At 40.8% G+C, this 23,126-nt stretch overlaps 1 protein-coding gene across 1 annotated transcript in view; it reads right to left on the reverse strand.

The window, feature by feature from the left end:
* dpy19l3 (dpy-19 like C-mannosyltransferase 3) overlaps positions 1-19,951 on the reverse strand; it is a 78,073-nt gene extending 58,122 nt beyond the window's left edge. The window contains exons 1-4 of the mRNA XM_080186917.1: positions 19,850-19,951; positions 18,789-18,919; positions 16,204-16,328; positions 382-472 (exon numbers count right to left, since the gene is read on the reverse strand). Of these exons, the coding sequence (XP_080043043.1) occupies positions 382-472; positions 16,204-16,328; positions 18,789-18,882 (310 nt within the window). The 5' untranslated portion in view covers positions 18,883-18,919; positions 19,850-19,951. The remainder of the gene's footprint in view (positions 1-381; positions 473-16,203; positions 16,329-18,788; positions 18,920-19,849) is intronic.
* Positions 19,952-23,126: the final 3,175 nt, after the last annotated feature.

The following is a 23,126-nucleotide window of genomic DNA, read 5'->3' on the forward strand; positions in this document are numbered from 1 at the left end:
GGAATTAGTACTGCAAAGTGCTGGAAATATAAATTACAATTGGATATTTTTCAAACTATCAACTTTGCATGGTCCACTTTGTCATAGCTACAAAAGTATAATATCAATACGCAAAGTTACAAGAGTAAAAATGTTTCTTCTTGAACGACCATTTCACTTACAGTGACAGAAAAATCAATTTGGTTAGATCTTTGAAAAATTGACAACAGTAAACTGTCCCAGTCATTGACCAGTGTAGTGCAGAACAAAAATTGCAATATGGTGCCGGCAGCATCATTGTAGTATTTCTCTACAAGCTAGGATTCAAAATCTATCTTAACATTGCAGCATAAAACATAATTTACAGAAATGTCAACATGAACCACGGAAGTGTGGAATCACCTTGAGTTATGGTTGGGGCTTGTAGCATCTGCTTGTAATAGGAATAGTACAGGCCACATTCTGTCCTGAAGGAGATTTCCCGTTCAACCTCCTGTATGTAAAACAGAATGTAACTGTGTTCATTACAACTAAGCAAGCAAGGTATGGCTCTGTCAGTCATACAAATATTAAAATGTTCTGAAAGTTACATTCCAAAAAATAAATATTAAAGGGAATAAAAAACACATTGGGAGCTGTAAAGGCTAAAGAGGATTTGTCACGCTGGAACCAGGATGTATATTTTTCAATGGAGCTACCTGGATGGAAGAAGTTGTCATATGGAACGGGCCATTTGCTGCTGTCATGCTTTTTAAAATACTTGGCAATCTTCCTAACGATTAATGCTATTTCTAAGTAGCAGGCTGAAGAACACAACAAGAATTCACACCAGCTATAGTACAGATTGGCTAAGTTTCTAAAATACAAAGTAAAAAAAAAACAATTGGAAATAATAAGGAGTTGTCAATATTCTGTAAACACATAGGAAGATTATACTATATGTTGATTAAAATCATTGCAGTACAGGCGATGCCCAGCTGCCTGGTAAACTAAAGGAGAAAATCAAGAATAGCCATGAGAGTGAACCCAGTGAGTACAAACATTTCTTTGGTTGTGCATCACTCCCATTACTACTTAATACAGGATGCTTAATAATTTTTTAAAACTTAGGAAATCTCATGGAATGTTGAATTAGCCTGTTCTTCTCAAACAGATTCTACAAAAATAGGGAAACAGCGCTTTCTTCTGATGTCTCATCATTGCTACCTGCAAGTCCCGCAATTCTGTCAATGGCTGACATGAAGAGTCTCAGCTGCTCTCCGAATTTTCCCGCATCACCTTCTCAAAGCTGACAGGATTCTCTGCTGAGGGCTTTATTCAATTTCTGAAGTTTAAAATCTTGTCAACATATTCAATTTTGAAATAAATAGCTGATCTGAAGAAAGGGCAGCACCAAATTTTACATCAGAAATCAAATGATATTGAGCCAGATCTCAGTGTGTATTGAATAACAGAGGACTTCCAAGTGTCCCCATAAATGCTACAGGAAACTATTACAACAGAACTTGGGGATCATATCTTCATCAGCTGAAAAGCACAAAACCCTCCAGAGTCAAAAATATTTTGATTGGAAGATAATGGATTTAGAAACAAGCAGAGAAAGAAGCCAGATGGCGCAATGCTTCAATTCAGATCACAGCAAATTGTCCAAACTCCACAGAAGATTCACCAAAGTAAAGCATTAGCATTGTTAACAAGGCCAGTGGTGACCTTGCTTCAGTGGTCGCATTCTCACCTCCAAGTCAAAAGATCATAGATTCAGGTCCCACTTCAGAGACTTGACCACATGATCTAGGCCGACATTTCAGTCCTGCACTGATGCAGCTACAGTTCTAACTGCTTATTGCAGGAATGTTCAGAATCTGGAGAGTTCTGCACACTTTATTCAGCAACAGGTGCAGAGCAAAACTGGTTCTTCAAAAGAAAAGTAAATGGCAATTTCAATTCTGCCTCCTAAAAATCAACATGTTTGCACAATGTTCCACATCATTGTGGACAATACAACTTTTAAATCATTTTACAGAAAACCAAAGACAGCTTGAAGCTCCCCCTCACTGAGCTATCACTAGAACATATCCAGTTATTCAATGCTTCAATGCAGGCCACAACTAATCCAAGTGGATGTCATCAGGGATGTCAATCACACAGAGATAAAAGACAAAAAGATTCATTGTCAGTGAAGCTGTTCATCATGGACTTATAATCAAAAGTTACTAATAACTGCCAAGAATTTGTATATTTTGTTCTAGACAGTATAAAGCTTTGCTTCTGTAATGTTTACTCTGGTCTGCACTCATTTCCAGCATTGCTTCTAGTGCCAGATCTGCTGATTACATTTTTCCATTTATATTTCATGTTTTTCTCTTTGTTAGCAGAAACCTTACAAATACAAGATATGCAGGGCATACTTAAATGTGGTCAAATGTTGATGTTAGTGGAGAACAGAAAATTGCAGTTTACTCTCAGGTGGTACTAAAAATATGAAAATTCAAGTTTGTAAATGAAGTGTTTCTTGCACATCAGTTATAGGTGTAACACAACACCTATGAAGATAAGTAGGTCAGTGATGACCTTGCTTCAAAGGTAGCATTCTTACCTCCAAGTCAGAAAGTCATACGTTCAAAATATGCAATAGTAAATTCATTATTTGAGTAGATGAACACATATATAGGATTTAATATATTGAGCATTTTTCAAAGATTAATGAAAGGACCCCACGCACCTTGGACATACCCTCTTCCACCTTCTTCCATTAGAAAAAAGATACAAAAGTCTGAAATCATGTACCAACAGATTCAAGAATAGCTTCTTCCCTCATGTGATCAGATTTTTGAATGGTCCTATCATATATTAAGCTGATTTTTCTCTTCAACCTACCTGGGACTGCAACACCATATTCTGCACCCTATCCTTTTCCCCAATGTACTTTATGAATGGTATGTTTTGCCTGCATTGCGTGCAAGAAAAATATTTTTCTCTGTATCCCAGCACGTGTCAATAATAAGTCAACTCAAAATGCTCCAAGATATCATTGATATTTTTTGGAAAAGATAATCCATGAACAAACAAATTGATTCTGATATAAAAAATAAACAAAATAGTCAATAATAGTTGTCATGTTGGCCAAACAAAGTGTTTCAGGACCAATGCCAGTAATATCATTGGCTAAAAACCGGCTGAATAAAATTATATTCAGATGCACATTTTTTTACTTATATTCAACAGGCCAAATAAGTACTCATCTCACTCAGCCCTCTAGTGTGTTTGGAAAAACTGTAATATTATTAGCATGTTAGCTGGAAGTATGGCTGCTGCCATGGAAATTGTTTCCTTTCAAAGACAAGTAGCAAAATGTTTACCTGTATATTTGAAAACCACAGGAAATTCTCATGTAGTGACTGAACATACCAGGAGTGAAAGCATCCTAGTATTAATCCCACTGAGAGACCGAGGAGTGGGATAATGTCTGTCGTTACAGGTAACCAGGTCCAAGTTGCTGCCAGTTCCAAAGATGAGGTGTTCTTACTTCCGTTAGTGTCAGCATGAACATCTGTTTGTTTCGGATTTATTTCCAAACTATGCTGTGAAGCATCAGTGCCATTTTGAGATTGCCGTTTCCTCTTCCTTAACATCATAATGATATACCACTGGATGTAACAAAATTTCAGTTGCCTCTTGCTTTTTGTCTCAGGACCACAGATACACTACTCTGCGACTCTGCTCAATGTAGCACCTGTCTCCACTAAAAATCCAAGACACAATGAAGTGCTATGAGTTATCTTGAGATTTGTGGAGTCATAAATTGTAATCATTCAGTCTGGAGCATTGTCTCATTTCCTTCAGTCATTGGTACTATCCTTTTAATTAAACTTCTGATTCAGTGAAGCTAATGCCACTAATGCAGAACACAATAGTATCTAACACATAGGCACTGGTTCTGGATACTACTTACTTAGTTTGATTATGGAGATGATAAATAATTGAACATATTGTAGGTTTTAAAAAATAATAAAACCTATCCAAAATAAGCACAAGTAGAGTTACTGACAGAGTCCAGACAACTCTTTGTCAAAGCTAAAAGGCATAGAACGTGGGGGATATTTATGCTGCAGGATGAGGGAATGAAAGATGAGTCATAGCCACAGAAACCAAGGGCAAAGACTGCTAATAGCTGTCCACAGAGAGAATAAAGGTGTGAATGGCCAAACGGCAGAGAAGCTAAAATGAAAATGTGCGTGGGAGGGGGATGGATGGGATACAGGTAAGATTTAGAAAAGGGGAAGCAAGCGGAGGGGGAAAGGGAAGGGAAGAGGGATAACGTAGGGGGAAAGAGTGGGAGTCTCACATTTCACCCCACCAGCCTCTGCACGCAAAGGATAATCCTCTGCCATTTTTGCCAACTCCAAAGTGATGCCACCACCAAACACATCTACCCTTCATTCCCTCTGTCAGCATTCCGCAGAGACTTTTTCCCCCGGGATAACTTAGTCCTCTCCTCCGCTATACCCAAAACTTCTCCCATCATTCATGGCACCTTCCCATGCAATCACAAAAGGTGTAATACCTGTCCCCTTACTTCTTCTATGCTCACCATCCAAGGTCCAAAACATTCATTCCAGGTTAAACAATGTTTCACTTGCATATCTTGCAACTTTTATTGCATTTGCTGCTCCCAATGTGGTCTCCTCTACATCGGAGAAATAAAGCGTAGACTGGTGATCGCTTTGCTGAGCATCTTCGGTCTTTGCACAATCAGGACCCTGACTTTCCAGTTGCTTGCCATTTTAACACACGATCCTGCTCCCATGCCCACATATCTGTCCTTGGCTTGCTGCAATGTTCCAGTGAAGCTCAACGCAAACTGGAGGAACAGCATCTGATTTTCTGGCCAGGCGCTTTACAGCCTTCTGGTCTCAACATTGAATTTAACAACTTCAGATGATTTACTCTACCCCACCTCGACCCCTTTGTTTTCATTCTATTTTGTTTAATCTTTCACTGTGCTTTACTTTTTATTTCTTTATTGTCTTTCTTCATTTTTCTTCCCCCCCTACTCTTTCCCCCAGTTTATCCCCCTTCTCTTACCTTTTTACCCCCTTTACTTCTGCTTTTCTAAATCTTACCTCTGTCCCATCCATTTTCCTCTCCCCCTTCTCCCGCAACATTTAATTTTAGCTTCTCTGCCATTTGGCCATTAACACCCTTTATTCTCTCTGTGGACAGCTATTAGCAGTCTTTTCCTCTGGTTTCTGTGGCTATGACTCATCTTTCATTCCTTCACCCTGCAGTATAAATATCTCCCACCTTCTATGCCTTTGAGCTTTGACAAAGGGTCGGCTGGGCTCGAAATGTCAGCTCTTTTCTCTCCTTACAGATGCTGTCAGACCTCTGAGATTTTCCAGCATTTTCTCTTTTGGTTTCAGATTCCAGCATCTGCAATAATTTGCTTTCTTGCTGACAGAGTAACAGCTTCTCAACTGCACAGCATTTAAAATCAGTCACAGAATAGTACAGCACAGAAGGATGCCATTCAGGTCATCAAGTTTGTCTTAGCTCTTTCAAAGAACAATCTAGTTAGTCCTACCACTTCCCATATTCCTGCAATTTCTTTCCAGCAGCCAAGAATTTTATTTGTTTATTTTTTATCTGTGCCTTACAAACTCAATTATGGTCTTGCCCTGCTCTGTTGCTGTAAGCTATTCCAGTCCAATTACTCTTTTAGATCACCTAGCTTCTCCAATTCTGGTCTCTTTTTTGCTTATCACAGGCCATTGTGCTTCAGTTGCTTGGAACCCAACTGCAGAATTTCCTCACAAAACCCCCTCAACTTTTTCTCTTCCTTCAAGGCACTCCACAACAACTTCTTTGGTCAAATTTTCAGTCACTTTTCCTAATAGTGATAGCTCATGATAAATTTAGTTAGATAATAACTCCTGTATTTTATTATGTTGAAGTCACTATATAAATGAGAATCATAGTTCTACACAACATTAGCTTCTGCTGTACAAAATGGCCTCAAATTCAACCTGAAAGTAATTTTAAATCAGCTACGTTGCAGTGCTGAAATTCTAGTACAGGGAATTCTGTACTCACTCAGTCGCCTTCAAACTCTGTTGATCTCCCCAACTCAGCTTTTGTAGCAGCCAAAAATCACACTCTTAAGTCCTAATTTACTCCAGATCCAATACTTTTGGTTGGATACAGCTGTTACTTAGCTAAATAATTAACTCCATGACTACACAAATATATTAGTATAATCTGTGGTAGACGCAGCCTGGCTGCATCCTGGATGGAAATGTCAGTACCAAAGGAGAGGGTGCAAAGTCAAAACATCTATGTTTGGAATGATTGCTTGTCATTGGCTAAGTAAAAACAGGTCAGGCATGAGCACAATCCCGTCATTCAAAGATCCAGACAGAACAGCATACAATGTCTGTAGGAAAAGGAAAGCAGTAAAATTATTTCAACCAAGCTTCTAAGAGTGTGATCCTGTGTCCTCCAAGACAAACAGCAAGGACTGATGAAAGAATAAACGTTAGCATCATGCCCATTTCTCAACTGCTTTTTACTCAGACATTTTTGATTATGCACTAGCTTCTTAGTTGAAGAGATTAATGTTTTGATCTTGGATGTAGCCAGATTGGGCCCACCCTGGATACTAATGTGTTTGTGCAGAGGCTTAGGGAAAGCAGAGGTATGTGTCTAAACTATGTAACAGCTGTACCCAACCAAAAATGCACCAACTGCAAGGTACACAACATGTACCAGAGAATGTAACTGTTAGGAGGCTTTGAAACAGCTGCTTTTGTTCTGCATTTTCCATATAACTTTCCACAATTTTTAATATTTAAGCAATAGCTTGTGCTATGTGTCTAAGCCCCTTGTTATTCTTAAGGGATTTTAAACAGAAATATTGCAAAAGTTGCTTTTTAAAATTGAAAAATGGAATCACATGTCAAATTAGCATTAATGAATAAAATATAAAATTCAGATTTTTCTTGCTTGGTTACCCATTCAACTGAAAATGATCATGGGTGCTAACCACACAGGCTGAATTAGATTTTTTACAGCAGTATGATTGGACACTTATGTACATTATAGAAGCACTGTGAACAGAGAAAGCAAGAAAATATAATTTCTGTGAGAAAGCATCAAGTTAGGTATATTGAGCTGTAGTGCTCAAAAAAAAGCTGGAAATGTAACTCAGCAACTGGTCATGTAATGTAGCACTGCAGAAGTAAAACACAAATCTGAGATATACCAAAGCAGCAAAGTAGAAAGCATTGTTGTTGTGCAAAGTGGAGTAAAAGGATATTTGCCACTATTGAATTAAATGCTAATTTTCTATCCAAGTTGACACTGACCCTCCTATGCCAAGAGCAGCAATTTTGATAACCAGTGTTTTATGTGGTACTTTTGTTACTTTCTCAAATTCCATACAGGCAACAAGCAGTGGAAGATGTTGTCAAACCCTTCTGTTACTTCCACCCTTTTGTCTTTTAGCAAACTGGGATGCAACACGTTTGGACCAGGCCACTTACTCACTCTACACATATCCAGTCCTTCCAGTACAGCCTGTATATCAATTTTCACCCCATCCATTATCTTCACAATTTCCAGTCAACTGATAAGTTTGCCAGCATCCTCTTTCGTAGAACACATTAATGCAAAGTACTCTTTAAATATCCTAGCCTTGCCCTGACCTCTGAACAAAGATAATCCTCTTTATCCATAACACGATTCATCCACCTCTTTATTACCCATTCACCATTTACATGATAGTCAAAGGTATTACGTTCCTTTTAATGTGAACTGTCTATTCTCATATTCTCACCTTGCTCATCTTACGTTCCTTCACTTCCCTTCTTAATTTATGTATTTGGCCTGATTCTTGATTGAAGAATTTACCTGACATGCATCATACACATTACTTTAGTTTCATTACAACTTCAATCTCCATCATCCAAGAGCAATCTTACAAAAACAGGCGGCCAGTTCAAATCTGTGATTTTATCCACTTAAGAGTGAAAAAAGAAGCAGAAATCGTTACTCGTCTGTAGGGGAAGGGGCAGGGCTTAAATTGCCCAAATGCTGGCTGAGAGCAGCAGAGGGCTTCATTGCATATGCGCAGGTCTCTAGTAGCAGCAACCTGTCACTTAGCCTCTGCTATTATCAGCCAGCCTCCATGGCTTAAACACAACATCCAACCATCCACCATGGGGGCCCGCAGCCCACTTGGCTCGCCCACCACTCACCTGGACCAATCAATCCTGTGACAGCCCCCGACACCTGGGCCGATTCCACCATCCCCCCCCCACCCCCCCATGACCAGCCCTGATCATCACCCACTGTCCACCTACCAATCCCTGATGCAGAGTGCGCAGTGGGGCCCCCTCCAACTAGCAGCCCCATTCTGTCCCCGTCCCCCAGTAGGCCCTGCCGCCTCTGGTCCCGCTTACTTGGCACTGCTTGGTACCCAGTGAGCAGTGACAGGGTGTCAGGCTGACACTGCCCAAGGGTCACCCTCCCTTGCTTCCAACCTCCCCTGGGGGCTTCAATGGCCTCCGGTTCTACCAGCAAGGCCATCATGACTGGTCCCCATTGCTGGTGACCAACTGTGATTCTTGCCAGACAGAACCTCTCCAGGCGAAGTTACGCAGGCAAGTGAACCTGGACGATTATGTCCTGCGCTCATTAATTCAATGTAAAATCACATTTAAATGTGATTTAAACCCTTTGGCTGGCCGAGTGCAATGGTAGATCACCACCCCTCTTTTGCCTTTGTTGGAATGACCCAGTAATGCCGCCTTCCTAGTTGAACTGAGAACATTTGTCAAGGGCATCCTCTGAATGTATTTCAGAAATTCCTCCCTCTCCGTACCCTTCACTCTTAACATGACGCCAGTCAATATTTTAGTAACTAAATTCCCTCAATATCATGACTCAATCATTATGCACAACTCTGTGGCTTGCCTGCAGATTTGCTCCTCTATCTCCTCTCACGTTTAGGAGGGTTACAGAATACCTGCACTCCTAGATCATGCCCTTCTTGCTTCTCAACTCTGATCAAATGGATTTTGTTCTTGACTCCTTAAGGATATTCTGTCTTTCCAACATTTCAATGTCTTACCTAATCAATACTTCCACCTCACCTCCCTTTTTTCCTTCCCTATCACTTCTGAACATTATGAACCCAGTCTTTGACACTTTTAAGCCATGCTTCTGTTATTACCAGTACGTCATATGCCTACATGGATATTTGTGCTTGTAACTCTTGTAGCTATTATAGCTTGTAGCTATTTACCATTTATATAGATGATCTGGAGGAGGGAACCGAGTGCAGGGTGTCGAAATTTGCTGATGACACCAAGATTGGGGGAAAGGCAAATTGTGCGGAGGGTGTGGAGAGTCTGCAGAAGGATCTAGATAGGCTGGGCGAATGGGCCAGGAAATGGCAAATGGAATTTAATGTTGGCAAGTGTGAGGTGGTCCACTTTGGTAGGAAGAATGGTAGGAAGGACTATTACTTACGTGGCGAAAAACTGCAGCAGGCGACGGTGCAGAGGGACCTCGGGGTCCTTGTGCATGAGTCGCAAAAACCCAGCTTGCAGGTGCAGCAGGTGGTCAGGAAGGCGAATGGGATGCTGGCCTTCATAGCGAGGGGGATTGAATATAAAAGTAGGGAGGTCTTGCTGCAGCTGTATAGGGCATTGGTGAGGCCGCAGCTGGAGTACTGTGTGCAGTTTTGGGCGCCGCACCTGCGCAAGGATATTTTGGCCCTGGAGGGAGTGCAGAGGAGGTTTACTAGGCTGATACCGGAGTTGAGGGGATTGAGCTATGAGGAGAGGCTGAATAAACTAGGCTTGTACTTGTTAGAGTTTAGAAGAATGAGGGGAGATCTCATTGAGACGTATAAGATGATGAATGGGATGGATAGGATAGAGGTGGAGAGACTCTTCCTGCTCAAAAAAGACAGTAGGACTAGGGGGCACAGCCTCAAGATAAAGGGGAGGCGGTTTAGAACAGAGTTGAGGAGGAACTTCTTCACTCAAAGGGTGGTGAATCTCTGGAATTCTCTGCCCGTTGAAGTGGTGGAGGCTGCCTCGCTAAATATTTTTAAGAAGCGGGTTGATGGGTTCTTGATAAGAGAGGGGATTAAGGGTTATGGGGAGAGGGCGGGAAAGTGGAACTGAGCCACAACAGATCAGCCATGATCTTATTGAATGGCGGGGCAGGCTCGAAGGGCTAGATGGCCTACTCCTGCTCCTATTTCTTATGTTCTTATGTTAACTCACTACATTTTGTGTATTTATGTACATAAATTCTAAACCTGTCCTTATATTCTCAGTAGTCCTTAGTCTGCCTATCAGCTATGGTAGTAACTGCTTCTCCAGTACTACCTCATTCTCACTTCTTTTGTACCTTATGCCACTTCTCTACTTCAATTTGCTGGTGCCTATCTTCTGCCAATTTAGTTTAAACTCTCTCCAGCTATAATGGTGAATCTCCCTGTAAGGTCATTGATTCCAGACCTGTTGAGATGCAACCTGCCCCTTTTGAATAAGTCTCTCCTGTCTCAAAACTGATCTCAATGTCTCAAGAATCTGAGGGTCTCCCTCCTGCATCATGTCTCAAACTGCACATTGATCCCCCCCTTCAGTATTTTCAATCCTGTGATGGTCTGGGACTGTAAGTAATCCAGAGGCTACTACAGCTGAGGTCCTTTTTAGTTTCATCCCCAACTGCAGAAAATCTGAACACGGGATCTCAATATCTGCTGTATACTCTTGGTACTGACATATACTAGAACTTCTGCCAAATATTTCACCTGCCAAATATTCTGCACCCTCTCCACGATGTCATTTACTCTGGCACTATATGATCATCGTGATGAGAGAAGATTATTGATGAAGAAGGATGGAGACCTAGGACAGTGTCCTGAGTAACTTCTTCTCCAATGTCCTGAGATGATTATCATCCAACACCACAACCATTTTCCTTTATGCCAGTTATGACTCCAGCCAGTGGACAGCTTTCCTCCTGATTCCAGTTTAATAGTGCCTGTTGATGTCACACCTCAGCCAAATGCTGCTTTGATGTCAGGGGCAATGATTCTCACCTCACCTCTGGAATTCAGCTTTGTCCAGTTTGTACCAGGGCTGCAATAAAATCTGGAACCGGGTAGTTCTGATGGAATCCAAACTGAGCATAATTGACCCGAAAGACCCCCCCCCCAAAACTGAGCATAATTGAGCAGGTCATTGGTGAGTAAGTGCTGCTTGATAGCTTCTCCCATAACAGCTTCTATCTCTTTGCTGATGATTGAGGTCTGCTTGACGGGGTGGTAACTAGTCAAAATCAATTTGTCCTGCTTTTTGTTGGCAAAATATACCTTGACAATTTTCCACATTGTTGGATTATGTCAGTGCCATAGATGGAGTGGAACAACTAGGATAGGGACATGGTTCATTTGAAGCACTATAATAGAGAAGTTGTTGGGGCCCATTGCCTTTGTTGTATTCAGTGCACTCAGCTAGTTCTTGGCATGATACGTGGGAGTCAAATTGGCTGAAGACTGCATCTATGATGGGGACTAAGATGGATCTATAAAATTAACTCCTGTGGAATTATTCAATAGCTTAGTTTTTTGCTTGAGATCAACTGTTCTATCCTAATATTGTGCAGGGTGCATATGCAAGTCTTTAACAAGTCATATTATCCTGCAACTTGTTAAACCTAAATTTCTTATTAAACAACAAGTTTTTTTGAGCAACTTTAGAGATAGGGAAATGGGGGTCAGAAGAAGTAATGTGGGGGCTGGAAAGAGAAGAGAGGGGAAAGCAGAAAGAGAAGCAAGAGGGAGGTTAATGAAAAGAGGAAAGACAAAGAAGAGGGTAAGGAAATGCAAAACCAAACAAAAATTTTAAAAAGGCCAAGTAAGTAATTTGGGGTATAATGTGACCATTGTTGTTGTTATCCTGTGGGACATTCAGTCAAATTCATGCATTAAAATCTGAATTTTAATTATAACTAAAGGATGTCCTGCACTACTACCCACAATCCCAGTGTCAGAGAATACTGGGCATAAGGAGGTGATTTTGAGGGAAAAGGCTGCTGGAAAAGGAGGGGATATAGTAATATACTGTTTCTGGCTGGGTCAAATCAATCAGAGCAAATATCTGAGGGAGAAGCAGAAAAGGCAGAGCAAAGAGGTTAGGTAAGGAAGAAACCAGGATGGTCAGGGTATCACAGAGCTTGAGTGGACTTCAACAAAACAGGAAAGGAAATTTATATTAGACCATTATACTTCAGAAAGCCAGGTGGTGAATGTACGAATTAGGAAAGGAATAGACACTCTTGCCAGAATTTTACCACTTTGCCCACCAGAAGTTTGTAAGATCCTCTCCAAGGCCAATGGAGAATATTGTTCTGCAAGCCTCGCTCGCCCAACTCTGGGCCGAATGTGCTAGTAAAATTTCAGCCTCTATACCTCAAGTCTGCTTTGCATTCAATAAGATCATGGCTGAACTGAAAAAAACTTCAACATTACATTCCCACCTTGCCACGATAGCTTTTCAGCCCTTTATCAAGAATCTATCTAGCTCTGCCTTAAAAATATTTAAAGACTGCTTCCACCACCGCCATTTGAGGAAGAGGAGTCCAAAGACCTTCTGGGAAAAAACATATCTCTTCACCTTGTCTAAAATGGGCAACTGTCTTAAATGAAGGCTAGAACTGGAGCCAATTTTTACAATTTTATATTTATTTCCAGAATTACACATTACAAGCATACACCTCATAACCCAACAACCACAGCTTTGTGTCTATCCAACTGAATCACAATTAATGACCACCACCTGAATAGAATTAAAAACAATTAATACACAATTAAAAACTTTTCACTCATAAAATAAAGAGTTTATTTACGCAACCAAAATTTCAAAACAAATTAAAACAAAAACATCTTCTGCATGAAGCATTATGTTAAAAGACATCCCTCCTTTTGGTCCTCTAATAATTTATTTGAACATGTGCTTTGTTTGTTTTCAACAATTAGATGATTGGTGACTTTCATCTGCTCATTTAATTTTAGAACAGATTTTTTTCTCTCCAGATTCAAGGCAGTGATGTCAATTTGTGACCTTTCTGCACATTATCTCACAGTGTACAATTAGCTACATCATATTCAATCTACATGACATTCTGCATTTCTTTCTCCATGTGCAGAATCCTACAAAAAATATTTGACAAAAAGAACCCCCATGTCAATTGACTTCACAAGACCAATGTTTCAGCAGCTGAAGAACTTTTAACAACTGTTTTTTATTTTCTTAGAAAGATCAAGATTTCCAATTTTCATCCATAAGCGACATTATGAAATCAATTCCTGTAGAAATAACCATCAGAGAGACTAGCATATGAAAGATTTCTAAAAAATACTAGTTTCATGCTGCTTGGGTCACCTAAGGTGGGAACTTAAGTATGATTTCTCCTGATTTAATCTTTTTAAATGGGGCTGGCCCAGGGAGATCCAGAAGACCAGCAATTGCGGGGAGGAGGAGGAGGGGAGGGTGTGGGAGGATTGGAAGGCCAGTGATCGGGGGGTTGTGGAGCTGACCAGTAATCAAGAAGACCAGCAATCGGGAGGCTGGATATGGGAGGCCACAGCGCATGCGCCAATCTCTGCACTGACAGATCGGTGCATGTGCAGTCACCCGCTCAATGCTATGCTGCCACCCCCTCGGGTGGGAATAGGCTACGTCCCCTACTTAACAGGGTGAATCATGCTGACGCACTCTGCAATGCTCAGAGTGTCACAGCTTTGCTCTGGCAAGTACACCCAAAATCCGGGACGGAAATACTCCCGTTTTTCCCCACCTTGGGCACTTTTTTTTGGAAGAATCCAGACCATCATTTTTAATTCTGATTAATCATGAGGAATAAACTTACGAGTTTTATTATCATGTTTGATAAGTACAGTCTTATCATCACAACTTATAACCTACAAATGTGTGAACATACAAATTAAAAGGAGTAGGCTATTTGATTCCTTGCGCCTGCTTCAATATTCAATAAAATCATGTTTCATATGATTGTGGCCTCAAGTCCACATTCTGCCTACCCCTAATAGTCAAAAGTCTATCTACCTCTGAATTCAATCTCTGAATTCTAAAGATTCATGACCTTCTTAAAGAAAGAAATCTTCTCATCTCCGTTCATTCGAACTGATTCTTCCAAGAATTGAGCACTTGTTTTTCTGAAATCTATCAAAGGCTAATCATACTCATAGTAATTTAACAGATCATCTTTCAGGTAAATGTAATTCAATTTCACAAGAATACGTGGCCAAATTTCCCATCAACTTGATTTTCAAGTTTGCTGATGACACCACCATAGTGGTCAGATCTCAAACAATGATGAGACGAAGGGTAGGTAACAGATAAAGAATTTGGTGAACTGACGTGATGACAATAATCTCTCCCTCAATGTCGGTAAAATGAAGGAGATAGTTATTGACTTCAGGAATCATAGTGAAGGAAATGCCCCTGTCTATGTCAACGAGGTTGAGGAAGAATGGTTGAGAGCTTCAAGTTTCCTGGTGTCCAGATCACCATCAATCTGTCCTGGTCCCTCCATGCTGATGCTATAGTTAAGGAAGCCCACCAATGCCTCTACTTGCGCAGGAGGCTCAGGAAATTCAGCATGTCTGCTATGATTCTCACCAAATTTTACAGATGCACCATAGAAAGCATCCTTTCTGATTGCATCATGGCTTGGTATGGCTCCAGCTTTGTCCAAGACCGCAAGAAACTACAAAGGATTGTGAATGAAGCCCAGTCCATCACGCAAACCAATCTCATATCCTTTAAACTCTGTCTACACTTCCTGCTCCCTCAGAAAAGCAGCCAGCATAATCAATGGCCCCATGTACCCTGGACATACTCCCTTCCACCTTCTTCCATTGGGAGAAAGATACAAAAATCTTAGGTCATGTACCAACTGACTCAAGAATAGCTTCTTCCCTGCTGCCATCAGGTTTCTGAATGGATCTACCTTATATTAAGTTGATCTTTCTCTACACCCTAGCTATGATTGTAACACTACAATCTGCATGTTCTCCTTTCCTTCTCAATGGACGGTATGCTTTGTAGATCATGCACGAAACAATATTTTTCACTGTTAACTAATACATGTGACAATAATAAATCAAATCAAATATTCTAATAGAAGACCTAAACCTTCATTACTATCCAAATGAGCATCTGGCTCAGAAAATAGTTTATTTTGTATTTTATTTCTGGTAAGTGGCATCACCTGGGCAATATCTTGTTTTCTTCTTGTTAGAGTCACAACCTGTCTGCACATATTCACTCCTGTTTCCCAACTGGTCATGTGATCAGAATGAGAACACCAAATAGTAATCAAAGTCTAACAATTTACAGTTGCTTTCTGTCATTTTTCACAATGGCTATTGGAATGTAATTTTCTGTCTGAGTTTTCTTTTTAGTTTTCAACCTTCACCTTTAGACAACCATTCAATTCCATCATGTTCTATTCCAGAAAGTCAGGTAAAGGATAGAGCTGGGGCCAATCTTTACACACCTTTATACTTATCTACAGTTACACTGACAAGTATACACCTCCTAACCCAACAACTAAAGTTTTAGTTTGCATCCACTTATAGGGGCTACAGTGGATTCTCAGTTCATGTGTACTATCTATATACATACAATTTAATACAATTAATATTATTAATAAATCCGCACTTAACATAGGTAAAGCAGGGAGTTCAAATCAAACTTTAACTGTGTAGAAGTAAAGAGAATTAAAGAAAACAGAAAAATAATTTTAGAAGAAATGTAGAAAATGAAAAAGGCTGCCATGTGTGTGTTTGTTCCTTTGTGGCACCACATGGTTTGGTGGTATCAATGTTTATTTGGATGAATCCCTATTACATGACCCCTTGGACCTGTCAGCAATGTTACAGGCTCACTATAATACTAGACCTATAATTATGTGCATTATTTACAGACAATTTCCAGCCTATAGAAGAGTCAATGCTAAAGATTAAACTGGATAACTAACTACTGCATAACTCAAAGAAGAAATGTTCAAATTCAAAACAACAGATAATATGCCTGTTTAAAACATGACCGACAATCCTTCCAAAAGCTTTTTTGTTCACTCATTTAATAATAGTATTATTCCAATTGGCCCTGTTACCTGAATAGTAGAAAACCACAAATCATTTTCGTGCAAAGTTGCAACATAAACTGAGGTGAGAAGTCCTAAGAAAATGGCCATAAATCCACCAATGAGGAGGGTTACATGCTTCAGTACCGATGAACCTATAGAATTACAGAATAAATTACAGAAAAATAAAACAAGATCAGTAACCTACTTGTTTGAAAATTCATTTCAGTGTTTTTATTACATAAGAATAGAAATAACTTAACCAAAACTGATCCAAGTCATACTTGAATTTTACATTTACTTCAGTTGAAATTGCAGGCCAAATGCTAATAATTAGATTCATGAATTATTTTCTTGACTACATTAAAGTCTGGTTATTTATGTCAAATAGAAATATGATCAAGGAATAAGAATACTCCAGATTAGCTCATATTTAAATATCATATATAACTGAATAAAATTGTTGGGGAGTAGCAAGTAGTAACAGCAACCTCAAGTCTTTGTTGGTAATTAAATTGTAAAACTACAGATCAGGATTTTGTTTGCAAATTGGGACTGCTGTATCCCATGCATGTGTAAAATCCATTGGCATGACATCAGGTCATAAACCCAGCTTCAACATTCTGATTCCCATAACACAGTAGATGGGTGTGCACTGAATTCAGCAGCTGACCCACCATTTAAAGTTTCAAGTTTCCTTATTAGTGTCACAAGTACATTAACACTACAATGAAGTTACTGAGAAAATCCCCTAGTCGCCACACACCAGCGCCTCTTCGGGTACACTAAGGAAGAACTTAACATGGCCAATACACCTAACCAGCACATCTTTCAGACTACAGGCGGAAACTGGAGCACCTGGAGGAAACCCACGCAGATACAGAGAGAACGTGCAGACTCCATAAGGCAGTGAACCAAGCTGGGAATTGAACGCAGGTCCCACTGTGAGGCGGCAGTGCTAATCACTATGCCACCATGCCGCAATGAAAAGGGAACAAAGTTTGTTAACAAATCAAATGTCCCAAAAATTACACTAATTATGCCATAAATCAGTTGGTGAGGGCAGGCGGGCTGAGTGGGAAGTCCATTTTTCACCATGAGATAAAAAGCATGGAGAGTGCATGCACTGGGGGCACCCCCTCTCCCTACAAACAATATCCACCTTTATGCTTCCATGTCTGACCTCCAAAAACCCACTCCCCTCCCTAGGATGCCTGATCTCACTCTGCCCAAAATCCCAGACTTGCCAGAGTCCAGATCCTCCAGGATCCATTGCTTGCTTCATCATGGAACTGCTCGCAATCCCAGCAGTGTCCATATTGCATTCTGGCATTGCCTGGATGGGATGGCTACAGCTGATTGTTTAAGATGTGGCAACCCGCTAGGTGACCTGTTTTAAGTCAGTTGGTGACCTAGCAATACACTACCCCCTCCAATAAAATCTGGTCTAGTATTTCAGATCTTTCACCAGAACTAGGCCTTTCTTGTAAAAGGGCATCAAGCTGAAACATTGGCTGGAATTTTCTGGCCATTTACACCAGTGGGAATTCTCTGGTCCTGATACAGTGATGATGTGGAGATGCTGGCGCTGAACTGGGGTAAACACAGTAAGAAGTCTGACAACACCAGGTTTAAGTCCAACCAATTTATTCGATAGTAAACTCACAAGCTTTTGGGGTTTGTCCTTCGTCAGGTGGTTGGAGAGTTCTGGCCAGATACAGTGAACAGAGATTTGGTGGACCTACCTTATATTAAGTTGACTTTTCTCTACACCTTGGTGACGACTGTGACATGACATTCTGCACCCTCTCCTTTCCTTCTCCCTTGAATACTCTATGAACAATATGCCTTGTCTGTTTCTGCACAAGAAACAATACTTTTCACTGTATCCCAAAATATATGACAACAATAAATCAAATGTCCTCATTTACAGTGGCCGCGAGGTATGAATGGCCACAGAATTCCAACCATTGAGGTTTCTCTTTCCACAGATACTGCCAGACCTGTTGATTGTTTCCTGAATTTTTTGCTTTTTTATTACAAATGTCCAGTACTTGCAGTACTTTTCTTTAATTTCAGTTTGTTTCTAGCCTCTTTTCCATTCAAAACTATTCTAAAATTTTGAATAGTCTCTTTTTATATTTACAATATAACGTAATTTTCCATTATATTTCACCTCAATTAACTAATTTTACCTCTAAAACCTGCCCAATCCTGTCAATAAATGTTCCCTCTTTTATTCCTACTTTAAACCTGATCATATTAGGTATGGTCATTATTTACAAGGCACTCATCCACATTCTATTCATCTATCGGACATTTTTTATTAGTCCTAATTATATGTACTAGTGTCTCTCCGCTTGGAACAATATTAAAACATTGCCCGAGGAAAGGACCTCGAATACATGAATGAGTTCCATTTCCTTTTCACTGTTTCCTGTTTATCAATGAATCTGAGTACAAGAGAATTGTGCGCCACCTTGAGGTCTTGTAAAATTAGTGACTGACTAGTTTGGTTTTCTGCTTATTAACGGACATACCAAAAGATAGTTACTAAAATTTGATTCTGAGTCATTCAGAAAAAAAGAAGTTTCTGTACCATGCCGAAAGCCTACCAGTTGTTGGTTTTATTTTGGGCTGCTCATCTTCCTGTTGTTTCGGTCTTTCTTCGGTGCCTTTTGCAGTCTTCCTTCGTTTCAAAAATGTCATGGTTTAGCTTGCACCTCTTCTTAGAGATTACTGATCTCTGGAAACAGTGATTAAAAGTATTAACCATATACGTCATCGCATAAAATCCTCAATTTCAGTTCAGCAGCGATTGCAGTCAAGTTAGTTCCAGTGACAATAAAATATTTTTCATGTTGATAATGACTATAAGTGTTTAATATTAAGGTGAATATCCATGACTGTCAGAGATCTAGGATCTTCAGGCGATCCTACTTCATTGACAGTAAAAATAAGGCATTGTGAATGATAGGAAAACTACTGGTTGCAACAGATGAAGCCAAATATTATGGCCCTGACTTTATTTATGCAGTCATAACCAAGGCCCGTTATTCCTGTATATAAAGGCGAAATACTGCAGATGCTGGAATCCGAAACAAAAACAGAAAAATGCTGCATAATATCAGCAGGTTTGATAGCATCTGTGGAGTGAGAATAGAGCCAACGTTTCGAGTCAGGACGACCCTTTATCCAGACTGGAAACATTGACTCTATTCTCTCTCCACAGATGTTGTCAGACCCGCTGAGTTTTACCAGCATTTTTCCAATTCCAGCCGCCCATTTTAGGTCAAAATCCCAGTAACCAAATCACCGTTGCAGTAGTTGGAGATGCGGCTGCCAATTTGAGCACAGCAAGCTCCCCAAAAGCAAGAATGTGATCATGACCAGGTCATCTGTATTGTTGTTGATTGAAGGATAAATATTGGGCGAGAACTCCCTTTTCCCTCTTTTTTTTGGGGGGGGGGGGCTAAAATTGCCATGGGATGTTTGACATGTAAGCGGGAATGTGTTCGGGGCCTGGGTTTAATATCTGACCAGTGACAGTGTGAGCTGGCCGCCGAGTCGGGGCAGAGCAGGCAAGCTGACAGCGGATCCCGGGGCCCGCCCTGAGCTGGCCGGCTGGACGGACAGACACCCTCCCCGGCGGCTTCCACTCTCTCAAATTTCTTACTCCACCCGCCGCTGCCCCAACTCTACCACAGAGAATCAACCGCTGGTAGCAGGATGTCCACCGACGGCCACTCCACCAGCGACATTTTGGGAGTCGGTGGCCCACTAGATTCTGTTTCCGGGTCGGAGGTCCCGTTTGGCGTCTCCATGGTAACCGGTGAGGAGGTAGGTGAGGGTCGGCCGCAGGCCGCGCTGCTCGCTCGCTCGCTCACTCACTCAGCTGGAGTGTCGCCTCATGTCTGCTGGCCTCGGTGCCTCGGGGACCCCTTGTTCCAAGACCTCCCCATCTCATTCTTCCCTTCCTCCGAACCAGCGGTTGCGGTGACCCGGCTCCACTCCACTCCAACAAATAGCACAGGTCGTTAGCTGAGAATGTGCTTGTTCCCCATCGGAATAGACAGACAGGGATTACCTGGATTTAAGGGAGTGCATTTTACAATGTGGTACTGCCCTCATGCATGCAAAGCTGCGCACGCTTGGAGTGCTTTTTTAATTTCAAATATAGTAAAAGGCCCAGAGGGTAAACTGCCTCACAGCGCAGTAAGCGTCCGAAAGCTTGTGCTACCAAATAAACCTGTTGGACTTTAACCTGGTGTTGTGAGACTTCGTACTGTGCTTACTCCAGTCTAACACCAGCGTCTCCACATCGTGGCTTCACAACACCAGGGACCCGGGTTTGAGCCCTGCTTGTCTGTGCGGAGTCTGCGCATTATCATTTATTTAATAAGTCCCAAGTTAGCTTACATTAATACTGCAATGAAGTAACTGTGAAACTCCCCTAGTGGTCACACTGCAGCACCTGTTCGCATACATTGAGGGAGAATGTCGCATGGCCAATGCATCTAACCAATATGTCTTTTGGACTGTGGGAGGAAACCGGAGCACCCAGAGAAAACCCACAAATTATCCCCGTGTCTTTGTGGGTGCATGGAATGTGAAATGTCTAATAAGACATCTCCTGCCTTAAAAATTATGCTAGCAATTAATCCAAAATCTTGAAGTCCAGTGGACTGTAATGTAGAGGAACATATTCTAAATGTTCATTTTAAATCTGAGCTTAGTACTTGCGTTTCATTCGTGGGATATGGGTGTTGCTGGCAGGACAGCATTTATTGCCCAACCCTAGTTGCCTGAGGGCAGTTGAAAATCAACCACATTGCTGGTGCAGAATCAGCATTGCTGTGGCACTGGAGCCACATGCCGGCCAGACCAAGTAAGAACAGTAGATCTTCCCTAAAGGATATTAATGAACCAGATGGGTTTTTCCATAGCTTAATCATAGGTTTTTTAAAATTGCACCTTTATATAATTAATATGTACTCAATATGATATTTTTGTTAAAAATGTTTTGCACTTTTGTACCTTCTGGAAATTGATATTAAATCATCATATGCTACATCATGTACATCTGAATAACCATTATGACAGCGTCATACAACAGTTTAAAAAGGCTTTTTGAGTGCCTAACAAGGACCTTGTGCTCACGTCAACAGAGGTAATATGTCCAGCTCCTTCAATATTTTACAGTAAATTTGGAATATTTTAATTGTTTTTGGTTTCTAGACAGAAAAATATACATGATTTTAAAAAAATGCAAAAGGAACAACTAAGATTACTTGGGACTAAAGATCTAAGTTGATGAATATGGAGGAAGCTTTGTTTATTTCATTTGATTAGGATATACGTGAAGATCCTGTGACACAAGTATTTAAATCTGTAAGAGAAATTGATGAGACAAACTTTGTAAATTTTAAGGTACAGTAAGATATAAAAGCACAGCAGAAAATTATTCTGAGGCCAGTAAGATTGAATTGACTGGAAAAATAATTTATTCATTACTTATTCAGAAAGGGTGGAATTGGTGCATTGTTTCTGAATGTTTGATGACAATTTCAGGTTTAGGATTGCAAATAGTTACAACAGAGGTGGATTGATTTTTTTTAAAAAAATGCTTACGACAAAACAAGCCTTGTGATAAGGGCCATAACTTTTTTCTTAGAGCATTGACAATAATAACAAATATTCCATATTTAATGTAATAAAACATGCCAAAGTGCTTTACAGGAGTATTACACTGCAACACGAAGTTTGGCACTGACCCACATAAGGAGATATTAAACAAAGAACATTACAGCACAGGAACAGGCCCTTCGGCCCTCCAAGCCTGCACCAAGTATGCTGCACAACTGAACTAAAACCTCCTACCCTTCCGGGGACCCCTCTATCCCTTTATTCCCATTCTATTCGTGTATTTGTCAAGATGCCCCTTAAAAGTCACTTTCATACCTGCTTCCACTACCACCCCCGACAGCGAGTTCCAGGCACCCACCACCCTCTGTGTAAACAAAAACTTGACTCGTACGTCTCCTTTAAACCTTGCCGCTCTCACCTTAAACTTATGCTCCCTAGTAATTGACTCTTCCACCCTAGGAAAAAGCTTCTGACTATCCGCTCTGTCCACGCCTCTCATAACCTTGTAGATTTCTATCAGGTTGCCTCTCAACCTCCGTCATTCCAGTGCAAACAAACCAAGTTTCTCAAACCTCTCCTCGTAGCTAATGCCCTCCATAGCAGGCAACATCCTGGTAAATCTTTTCTGAACCCTCTCCAAAGCTTCCACATCCTTCTGGTGTGTGGCGACCAGAATTGAACACTGTATTCCAAGTGCAGCCTAAATAAGGTTCGATAAAAGTTGCAACACGACTTGCCAATTTTTAAACTCAGTGCCCCAGTCGATGAAGGCGAGCATGCTGTATGTCTTCCTGACTACCTTGTCTACCTGCATTGTCACTTTTAGTGTCCTGTGTATCTGTGCACCCAGATCCCTCTGCCTATTAATACTCTCAAGGGTTCTGCTATTTACTGTATATTTCCTATCTTTATTAGACCTTTACATTTCTCTGTATTAAACTCCACCTACCATCTCTCCACCCAAGTCTTCAATTGATCTATATCCTGCTGTATCCTCTGATGGTCCTCATCACTTTCTGCAAATCCATCAACCCTTGTGTCGTCCGCAAACTCACTAATCAAACCTGTCACATTTTCCTCCAAATCATTTATATAAATTACAAACGGCAAAAGTCCCAGCACTGATCCCTGTGGAATACCACTAGTCACAGCCCTCCATTCAGAAACGCATTGTTCCATTGCTATCCTCTGTCTTCTGTGGTCGAGTCAGTTCTATATCTATCTTGCCAACTCACGTCTGATCCTGTGTAACTTCACCTTCTGTAGCTGATTGCCATGAGGGACCTTGTCAAAGGCCTTACTGAAGT

This window comes from Carcharhinus amblyrhynchos, chromosome 4, assembly GCF_965287045.1.
Source record: "Carcharhinus amblyrhynchos chromosome 4, sCarAmb.v2.hapA, whole genome shotgun sequence".
Taxonomy (NCBI): Eukaryota; Metazoa; Chordata; class Chondrichthyes; order Carcharhiniformes; family Carcharhinidae; genus Carcharhinus; species Carcharhinus amblyrhynchos.